Source organism: Pteropus medius, unplaced genomic scaffold (genome assembly GCF_902729225.1).
Source record: "Pteropus medius unplaced genomic scaffold, Ma_sr-lr_union100, whole genome shotgun sequence".
NCBI classification, from domain to species: Eukaryota; Metazoa; Chordata; class Mammalia; order Chiroptera; family Pteropodidae; genus Pteropus; species Pteropus medius.
The window spans coordinates 20,914,623-20,925,264 of NW_024349797.1; the positions used below are offsets into that span (position 1 = coordinate 20,914,623).

The window sequence follows — 10,642 nt, forward strand, 5'->3', positions numbered from 1 at the left end:
GGTCAGGTCACTGCCCCTCATCAGTTAGAGGGGAGTAATAATCTGCGTGGGGGGCTTGTCGTGAGAAGCAAACGCGATCACGTTTGTCAGGGGTCAGGTGTAGAGCCCACTTGCCACGGATACCTGATAAGTGACGTCACAGAGCCTCTGGGAAGATAGACTTTGCTCTGAGGTCAGCCCAGCCCTGCCGGAACCATAGGAAGAAAAGAGGTGCCTCTCAGACCAAATGGGGGGTATGAGCTGGTTGGAGCAGGGTCGAATGGACAAGTGGGTGTTCTGCCCCAGAGGTCACCCACGATGGCCCAGACATTGAAGCATAGTCTTGCCCTCCGTTACTCACTCCTGGGCTTGAGCAAATGGCTTGCTGTCATCTCACTGCCGTACACACAGACACAGACACACAGACATAGGTACACAGACGCACACACATGCGCACGCGCGCGCGCTCACGCACACTTAGAGTCTCGTGAGTATGGACCAGCCTACCCAGCAGTCTCAAGAAAGCCTCCTCCACTGTCTTAGCCAAAATAACAAAACCCTCCTCAGCCCAGAAAGTAAAAATAGCGAGTCGGATGCTGATTACAGTAATTAAAGTGTTCACGATTTGTGACTTGTGCTTTCATATATGATAGTGTAAGAGTCAGTGCAGCTTTCCCATGTTTGGGATGTGTTTAGAGACGAAGCTGAGAAAATAGATATTAAGGATTTGTGGATAATTGGAGAGAACTTAAAACATTATTTTGCCCACTTACGTATGGAAGCCTGGTGTGTGGTGTGGCTCCAGGGTGTCGTCTGCAGCTTGGTGCCGAGCAGGCTGGAGCATGTGAGAGGAATCCCCTGGGCAAATGTCGGCAGTGGAGAGTTAACGGTGGTGCCTCTGTTGGGTGGGAGCATTTTATCATCGTTAAAACGGACATTTGAAGGAAACACTTAGGTGCTGATGCAGTGTGAAAATGATGGGTACGGTCGCATCAAATGTGAAAAACACGCCAGTCCTACCTTGAAAAGCAGCCTAGAGGGAGTCCACCAAAACACTAATGACGTGGCTGCATAAAAAATCACCTTTAAGCATAAGGCAGATTTCCCCCGCCATGCGTCACCTTTGTCATGGGATGAATGAAACCCCCAGGAGCTCTGTGGGGTTAAGGGCTATACTCCTGTTCTGCCTGGCTCTCGAGGGCACGCCCTGTGGTCTCCTTGCGACCAGGGGCCCCAAACATGATGTGGCATGGGGCTGCGGCGTGGCCTGGCTTCCTGTCCAGAGCTGCCTGTGGGATCTGGCGAGCGGTCCCCCTCTCAGAACCTGTGTTGCCTCGTGTTTGAGGTCGAGGTGGTGGGTGTAGAGTGTGGGGTGAACCGAACCGCCGCTGAGGCCTGCCCGCGCTCTGCACAGCGGCCCTGGAGTGTGAGGGAGCCGGCGGGAAGCTAGCCTCCCGTCTCCTGCCAAGACCGGCAGCGTTCTCGCTCCCCACTCCCAGCTCCAGCCGGTGCTCTCTGTGTGCTGCACTTGACTTTGATTGCGGTAATTCATTCATCCACTCAGCAAATACTTAACGACCACCTACTATGTGCCAGGCACTGTGCTGGAAGAAAATTGTACGCAGGAGTCCTTTTTCTAGGAGTGTTTTCACCCTGTAGCACAACCATGTAAGGAAGCGGGAAAGAGAGGGCCCACCCTCACATCACAGGGGAGGGCACAGGCCTGGGGACGTTAGACAGCGTTGTGGTAATGAGCTTGGGTTTCTGCAGCCGGGCTGCTTGGACTGGACCCCAGCCCTACCATGTCATGTCGGTGTGGGGACTTACGTGACCTTTCCGAGCTCAGCTGCCCCATCTGTAAAACAGGGGTCACCTAAAAGGTTTGTTGTGAGGCCTAAACGAGGCCACAGATGGTACGAATGTCCCGTGCTTGGGACGGGGCCTGGCGCGGGGCAGGATGAATGTGGAATGAGGCGGGTTACCCAGCTGGTAAGTAGCGGAGGACTGAATCTGAGATCCGGCGCCATGCCCGCCTTTGTTTTGCTCTCTACTTCTCTGCCACGGCTCCTCGCTTTCGCCGCATAAAGTTCGAGCTCCCCTGGCTTAGGGCGCTTCTCCCGCCGATCGCGAGGTCACGCTGTTGGGCAGCGCATATCGACCGCAACGAAGCGCTGCCCGGCTTACCGCAGATCCCGCCTCGACAACTCGCTTCCGTGAGTTTACCGCTGCCCAGGCGCCCGGGCGCAGAATATGTGGGCGCTGTTGCTCGACCACACTTAGCTGCCGGGCGCACAAGGGCGCTTTTATATGGCACAGAATAAGTTCGAGAGGTGGATCAGGAGAGCGGCCGCGACCACGGCTACAGGGCTTGAGTGTTACCGCGAGGCTGCGCTTAACGCCCTCGGTGACCGCCACTCCCCTGCCTCTCTGTCCGCTCCCGACCTTCCAGGCCTCGCCGCACCCCATGGCGGTAAAGCCTTAGCGCCTCAAAGCGCTGCAAGAGGTTCAACGGGACTACCCTGGGGACCCGTGATTCCAGATCCGCCTTTTACCCTGGCCCGGACGTAGTTCCAGTACCCTCCGACCCCAAACCCTGACCGGGTAGCGTCCCTCTGGTTCCTCCCCTAATTTACCTGATGCCCTCTTCCCCCAACCCACGCCTTCCCCACCTACAGTCTGTAAGCACCTCCCTCCCTGGGTGACCATCTGTGGCCTCATCTCAGGCCCTCCTAGCGACCTCACATCCCCTTGCCCAGCAAGACTCAGGACCACCCACCAAGCTTTGTTGTAGGGGGGCTAGTTCCCCCTCAGACTCAAACACTGCTTCTCCCACCCCACAGATGATGTGCTGCCAATATTTGCCTACCCACACAAACTGGGCAAGTCGGTCACCGGGGGCTATGTGTACCGGGGCTGCGAGTACCCCAACCTGAACGGCCTCTACATTTTCGGAGATTTCATGAGCGGGTAAGTGGCCTGACAGTTCCAGGAGCCTGAGAGGAAAAAGGAGCAAGGTGAGGGGTGCACGAACAACTTCCTAGGCAGGCTCAGGGTCGCCCCAAGGTTGCCAGGACCTGTCGCCGTACCAGCTAACCAGGGCCTTGGTCCAGGAGAGGCCAGAGGGGCCACCCTACTAGGGAGAGGGGAGCTGGCAGTCCAGCCCGAGTGTGACCGTGGGGGCCTCTGGGGCCTTGCTGCCCCACACTATGGCAATGCCGCGTCCACCCGCTGACCCTGGAAGGTGTGGGTGGGGGCGAGTCCCACTCTAAACAGATTTTCGAGGGGGAAAGAGAGCATGCCCCCCAAACCTGCTGCGGGCCAGCCTCCTTCCCCAGGGGAACTTGTAGGGAGGGCCTCCTGAGCACCTCGTTTCCCACTGTGCAGGGCAGAAAACCGAGGACCAGAGAAGCACAGGGAAGATCCACGCCACACACACGGTGCTTAAAAGTGCAGCCGAGATCGCCCGGGTCCAGTTCCTGGCCCGCTCGTTAGCCGTGTGACCTTGAGCCCATGAGTTCACCTCCCTCTGCTGCAGTTTCCTCATCTGCAGAATGGAGGTGATGATAGTAGCTGCCTCCTAGTGCTGTTTAAGGACCGAGACCGTTGCTACACGCAGCACTTAGAATCTAGTACACGCTGTATCCGGTGGCTTGATTATCCCCAGCCAGACTCTCCACGTGCGGGCAGCTGTTCTCAGGAGGGGAAATAAGGAATCGAGAGAGCCCGAGGCTGGCGGGAGAGCTCTCACCTCTTGCAGGCTGCTGACCTGAGCGGGTGTGTGGCCAGTAGGTCTGTAGCTGCATCTGAGAGAACTCTGACCTGGGCATCTGGATGCTGGGTCCTTCTCCCCAGCTCAGCCCCTTCCGCGGGGTCTGCCTCTGGGACTCAGCTACCCCACCTGGAAAATGGCTCTAGATGAAGCCTCTGTTTTTACCCCAGGTCTCCTATCCCCCCTCAGGCCTCCCCTAGGGGTGTCAAAATCCCAAGCCTGTCTGCAGGTCAGGTGCAAGAGCTGAAGAGTGTCTCGTACCCGAGTCAGGGAGACAAACACCTTGTCCACTCTCGTCTGGCCTCTGAGAGCCTGTGCCCAGTGCTGGAGAAGCCCAGCACGGGGCTAGTCAGGAGGGCTTCCCAGAGGAGTGGATGGTTGAGCAGGACCCAGAAGTATCAGCAGGTTATTGACAGATGGGGAAGGGAGTTAGGGGCCAGATCAGCATATTCTGAAGATGCCCAGGCTCCACCCTGTGCTCTGAAGTGCAGGCAGCTCCAGTGTGTGGGCGTACACCCCTGGGCACCGGCCTTGGAGGGGTCTGAAACCCAGCTCAGCTCTTGACTGTCTCCTGCTGGTCGTGTGTGGCACTGATCTGAGAGGCCAAAATAGTCTTGGTCTCCTGCGCCCTGTCCGCATGCTTCTCTGATGCTTGCAGGTACTCGGTAAAGACCGCAGGCCCAGCTTCATGGATATGCAGCCTGCACACTTGCACAGGACCACACGCTCAGAAGGGCCCCACTTAGCTTAATGCTTTGCCGTCACTGTTGAAATTCTTAGTACTTTTTGAACGAGGGGCCCTGCATGCTCATTTTGCACTGGACCTTGCAGTTATGTATGGTCCCCGTTGCATGGATCATAGATGAGTGAGTGGGTGCATTGGTTTGCGGGGTGCCAGGCATGACCCCGCAGCTTCTCTCCATTTGCAGGCGTCTGATGTCCCTCCGAGAGAACTCGGGGACAGGCCAGTGGCGGTACAACGAGATCTGCATGGGCCAGGGCCAGACCTGCGAGTTCCCGGGCCTCATCAATAACTACCATCCATACATCATCTCATTCGGCGAAGACGAGGCTGGTGAGCACTGCCAAGGCCTCTCCATCTGGGCTGCCCGTGCCTGCCCCTCCCTACCCTGTGCATCTCACTGGCCCGGGGTTTGAGGGATGGGGTCTCAGGCCTGAAATTAACTTCAGGCTGGGGAGCGAGGTGCTCAGTGGGCTCGAGACCTTGCCTAGGTGTCGTCCTCACCAGTCTGAGCTTCAGTTTCCTCGTTTGGAAGACGGGAGCAGTGGTCGCCTCCTCCCCTTCCCCCGTCCCTGCCTTGGTCAGGCTTGCTGCGGGCAGCACGATGACTTGGGGAGGAGTCCAAGGCAGTTGGCAGACCAGGAAAGGCTCTGTCATGGCGGAAATGCGGGCAGTAGGCGAAGAAGGCCTCCGAGACCGCCACCGCCCTGGGCTCCTGACGGCGAATGTGTTGGGCCTGGACATTAGAGCCACGTCGCCTTCAGAGAGTGGGCAGACACCGCCTCTTGTCTGCTTGTGGGTCCCGCATTCAGGCGCTTGTGTTTTCAGTGCAGGGAGCAGTGGCAGAGGGTAGAGGACGAGGGGCTATGGGGACTGGATCCCACTCCAGCCGCTCGCCTTTGTCCTTGGCCCTGGATTGTCCCTGGACAAAAGCTTAGGGGCTCCCAGTGGGGCCTAGTGGATGCTTGGCCTGGTTGCTGGGCAACGCCCACCTGGGGGCCTTTGGAGGGGTATCCCCCGCAGGGCCTGGGCCCCAGAGCCCCCAGGCCTGAGTCTGGGAAACTTTTGTTAAACTGACACCCATCAGAATCTAAATTTTCAAAAGGGCAGCGGCGGCCCCCACTGTCCTCTCCCAGCTCACTGGGTCCTTTAAAGTCCTTTTTGTTGGTCGATAGGAGGTTACGGTGTTTTGGAAGAAGGGGTGCTCTCTCTCTACCTTCCCCACCCCGTACCCCCACAGAGGCTGGACCTGGAAGATCCATTTCCCAGGGCCCCTTCCTCAGCCCTCTGAGTGTCACTGAGTGATGGACAGCCAGGCCGGGGCCCCTCTGAGACAGACGGCCCGGGGACAGCCTGGCGGCCAGCGTGGGCAAGGTGGCCCCTGGGAGGCACAGAGCTCTGGAGTCCACGGCAAACACACCTCCCCCAGCTTCAGGCTCCAGCCCCTGCCCCTCTAGTTGTTCTCGTGATATTTGCAAATTGCGAAACAAGTACCTCGGCTGGCCCGGCGTCCTCCAGGGACAGTCCATACCACAGGGACCAAGAGGGCAGCGTGGCTCTGAGCAGGTCTCGGCAGTGCTGGTGGGGCTCCCTGCTTGTGTGTAGGATTGGGGACCATGGCTCCCAGCAGATCAAGGCTGGAAGGGGCCTTGGGGAGTAGTTAGTCCAGCCCTGTCACTTTACAGATGGGGAAACTGAGGTTGACTATTCATGACTGGGGGTACGGTACCCAGCCTGGCCCCTGGAGGCCTCCCAGAGCAGGGCCCTATGCTTTGGTCAGCCAAAGGGAGACAGTGGTGACATGCATTCCAGGCCAAGGGAGCAGAGTATGCGGGGAGCCCCAAGTTGCTCCCGGGGGCTGGAGTGTGTGTGGGAGGGCTGCCCAGCCAGGGAGGGGTCAGTGCCTCCAGAAAGTGGCCCAGAGAGGGATGCGACAGCCCAAGGCTGCACAGCAAATTCACAGCTGCGTCTATGGACTCCTCAGAAGGAACCAGCCTGGGTACCCCGCTTCCTCCCGCGGGTTGCATCATCACCATATGGGCCTAGTCTCCCTATCCCGGCCACAAGCAGAGCTCCCACCTTGCTGTCTGTCTGGGCCTCTCCTGGGGAAGACCATCCCCACCCCCACCCTTGAGCTCTCCACTGTCCTCCTACAAGGAAGGAAGGTGTTCGCATGGCTGAACCATCACACTGAGTCACATGTGGCCTGTGTCTGGGGCTCCCAGCCATCGCTGTGGGCCTGGGGGTAAAGACATTCCTGAGTTCCAGGCCTGGCTTAACCACTCGCCAGCTGTGTGACTTTGGACAAGTCACTTGACCTCTCTGAGCCTCTGTTTTCTCATCTGTAGGATGGGAATAATGAAGCTTATTTCCTGGACGTAGGTGCCTCTGTCAGCGAGGGCCAGGGGGCAGAATGGAGTGAGGGCAGAGCAGAGAACTCACGTTCCCTGAGAGCACACGTGGCACCAGGCGCTCATAACTCACTCACTGCATTTCCACTAGTCCTGAGAGGTGGGGAAACTGAGGCTCGAAGTGGGCCTGTCCCAGAGCTGCTGGTGCTCACTCAGTGGTGCTGAGTGAGGGAGCTGGCCTTCACACGAGAGAGTCCCCGAGCTTGTATTCTGCCTGCTGGCCAGGGGATAAGGACCTTGGCCTCAAGGACTTAGCGGGACCCAGATCCTGGGTGACAGTGATGACAGCAGTAATAGCTAACTCTGATGGAACACTTTCCTGTGTGCTCTTCGAAGCCTCGTAACAGTGCTACGAAGCATCTCGTTTTGGGATGAGGATGCTGAGGCTCAGGGATCCGCATGTGCCCGCATCACCCAGGAAGCAGTTAGCGGGGAAGCTGGGCTGTGGATCTTCATTGCATCCATGGATGTGAATCCCAGGCAGGGACCAGGGGTGGGGCTAGGTCACCAGGAGGGAGGCAGATGTCGGAGCCTGGGTGGGTCCAGGCAGAGAGGCCGCAGCCAGGGAGCCTGTGCTGCAGAAGCTCCTGGCACTGGAGTGCCACAGCAGACCAGACGCCTCCCCTCGTGGCACACCCGAGCTTAGGGTCCGTCTCGGGGCCTGAGGCGGGGGGCGTGGGCTGGCCGGGACGGTGCCCAGGCAGTATTCTCACTCCTCGCCTCGCTTCTTCTCCAAGGGGAGCTGTACTTCATGTCGACGGGCATGCCGAGTGCCACCGCAGCACGCGGAGTCGTCTACAAAGTGATCGACCCCTCCAGGTGAGTCCCCGCCCGTGGCAGTGCCTGAGCTCGTACCGTCTGCCAGGAGCCCTCACCTCCGTGACCTCGTGTTCCCTCTTGACCGCTCCCTAAGGCGGGTATTGTTCATATGGGAACGTTGAGGTCTAGAGAGGGGATGCGGCCAGCCAGGCCATGTCGACGGTGAGGGCCAGATCCAGGATTCAAAACCGGGTCCGCCGGCCTCACGGTCCAGCTCTACCCATGAGGAGAAGGAGTTGAAGATACGCACAGGGATCGATAAGCGAGGCTCCATCACCACGTTTTTAAGAGATGATTCTTTTTAAAATTTCAGAATAGTTTCAGGTTTACAGACAAGTTACAAAGATAATCCAGTGTCCTATATACTCCTCAGCCAGTGTCCTTCGTCATAATTAATGAACAATATTGGTACGTTACTATTAATTACACTTTTTTTTTTTTTAGTGGAGGTCACTGGAGTTTTTAAAGAGGATTTCTCTCGTTTTTCCCTACTGTCCTTTTTCTGCACTGGGCTCCCATCTGGACCCCACGTTGCATTTAGGCGCCGTGTCTTCCTAGCTTCCTCTCGTCCACGACAGCGTCTCAGACATTCCTTGTTGACCACACTTTTTTAAAAAAGCACAAATTTATTCATTACCGACGTAACTATTTATCAAGGAAAACGCGACGAGCAGCCCTTTTTGTCCGGGCCTGCGTTCCGTTTCCCTGGGTTTGTCCGCCATCCCTGTAGCCCGGGGCTTATGTCGTCGTGGACGAGCACGCGCACACGTGGCGTTTTCCTTCGTTCGTTTTTCCCTATTTTGTATACACGTTTTCACGTTGCGACATCACCTTCCAAAGGGTCCCTTTTGATGGCCGCGTCGTTTTCCGTTGAGTCACGGTGCCAGAATTGTCTTGCGCATTCCTCGGACGCTAAGGTTACTGACAACATTTTTAAAAAGAGTGCTCCTCTAAGGGAGCACCGCCGCCGGCCCGTCATCACCCTGGGTCGTGCTGTTGGCTGAACCGCGTGCAGCAGAGTCACGGGTCGGAGGGGCCAGGAACGGGCTAGGCCCCTTCCCCTCCTCCCTCACCTCGTTTATTTTTCTCTTTTGGAGTAAATGCGTTTTGTTGCTGCACAGCATAATGCACGGAGGCTCCGGGACATTTGGAAAAGTAAGAAACGGGCAGTGGAGGGGGTGGGGTCATCCATGACACGCAGGGGTAACCACTGCGGCATTTTCTGGCGCGTCTCCTACCCTTTTACGTAAGAAGGATTTTCATGTGATTTCCTTGAGGAACAAACCTGCGGGATAGTGTCTGGAGTTGGGAGCCACCAGAAAACCCATCTTTTCTACGGCTTTGAGAAGTGTGTTGCCCAGTGGCGTTTCTTCAGCCTCCGGGGGAAAAGGCCCGTGTCCCTCCTCAGTCGGTTCCCCTCTTTGCCAGGCCTGTCTGCAAGCCGCCCTGTGTCACGTGGCTGCCTCGCTGCTCGTGCTTCCCCCCGGTGCTGGGGAGACTTATTGAAGTCTCGCACCCACGTGGGTTAGTCCCAGAATAGGCTCGGTCCCATTCAAAGACTTACAGATCGAGCCAAAAACTAATTAAACTCGGATTCCATTCCTTACCCATGCCCCTCGAAGATGTCAGAGGACCCCAATTCATAGCCTCGGCAACCTTCTCTTCTCCCTCTCCAGCTCCCTCGAACCCCGCCCGCCAGGCCCTGGGCTCCCTCAGCTCTGCCGCCAGCCCTGAGGGGCGCACTCTCTTTCTTTCCCTCTTAATTCTTTAAACCGACTTAATCTTTCCCCGGTTCCTCCATGCAGGGGGACCTCTGCTTCTGCATCACCAGAAATCCGGGGACCAGAGGGGCAGAGAGAGCCCCTCTTCAAAGGCTGTGGGAGCAGGGGGTCAGGGGAGGGGCAGTCACAGTTTCAGGGGTCGGATTGGCAGGCTACGGGAGGGGAAGGACTGTGATATTCGATCATGTTCTGAGGACAAGTCATGCTCTGAATTAGAAGTGGCCCATGGGAGCCACCAGCCCTCTTGCAGAAGGGGAGTGGACACTTGGCAGGCCATGATAAGGGATTCCTGTCCTGGGCTCTTATAGAGCCTCAGGGCATGGAGCACGCAGGGGTGCTGCCCTCCTCCCCGGAGGTGAACCATAAATGTCCACTTTGGTTACCGTCAACCCTGCCTGGGTCTGAAAACACACAGCCCCTCCCTCCCTGCCTGGCCACCGGGGGGAAGGCAATGTCAAGGGCGTGTTCGGGGCAGGCTCCCAAGGCGGGACTCATGATCTCCTGTGTTGGCAGACGGGCACCGCCTGGCAAGTGTCAGATCCAGCCCGCCCAGGTGAAGGTGAAGAGCCGCCTCATCCACTTCATGCCTAAAGAAAGTAAGTGTCCACCAACGGGGACACAGCAGGGCAGGGGAACCCCTACAGCCCACACCCAGCCACCTCTCCACCAGATGGGGTCCTTCCAGCCGGACCTCGGTGTCCTGCCTTGGCCCCTGTGCCCAGCACCGTGCCGGGCACACATTAGACACTCAGTTAAGTGGGGGGAACTCCTTAAACCACCATCCACCCTTGTGATGTCTGCTAGTCCCAGGCCAAGGGACTGTAGGTGTCAGAGAGGGGCAAAGGGAGACATAGATAGTGCCAGGCAAGGGACACTCAGATTTCTTGAGAGAGACAGAGAAAGAGAGTGTGTCTGTGTGTGGACCAGGAATATTGGAAAGAGTTATTCTAGGAGCAAGGGCCTGTATTGGTGGGAGTATTCGGGCTGGGCCTGTCAGAAATAGTTTGGACAGGTCGGTGGGAAGGCTCTTATGACCTGAGGGCCAGGCAAGGCCACCAGCGACTGCCCCTGGGACCAAGAGCTAATGCAAAAGGTTCCTCTGGGCCCAAACGAGGTGAGAACGGAGACCCAGTGCTCCTAG

At 57.6% G+C, this 10,642-nt stretch overlaps 1 protein-coding gene across 1 annotated transcript in view; it reads left to right on the top strand.

Moving 5' to 3' along the window:
* HHIPL1 (HHIP like 1) overlaps nucleotides 1–10,642 on the top strand; it is a 26,115-nt gene that overhangs the window by 12,449 nt on the left and 3,024 nt on the right. The window contains exons 4-8 of the mRNA XM_039884357.1: nucleotides 1–23; nucleotides 2,820–2,946; nucleotides 4,678–4,823; nucleotides 7,639–7,720; nucleotides 10,015–10,097. The exon at nucleotides 1–23 is cut by the window's left edge and continues 315 nt beyond it. Coding sequence (XP_039740291.1) covers nucleotides 1–23; nucleotides 2,820–2,946; nucleotides 4,678–4,823; nucleotides 7,639–7,720; nucleotides 10,015–10,097 — 461 coding nt within the window. The remainder of the gene's footprint in view (nucleotides 24–2,819; nucleotides 2,947–4,677; nucleotides 4,824–7,638; nucleotides 7,721–10,014; nucleotides 10,098–10,642) is intronic.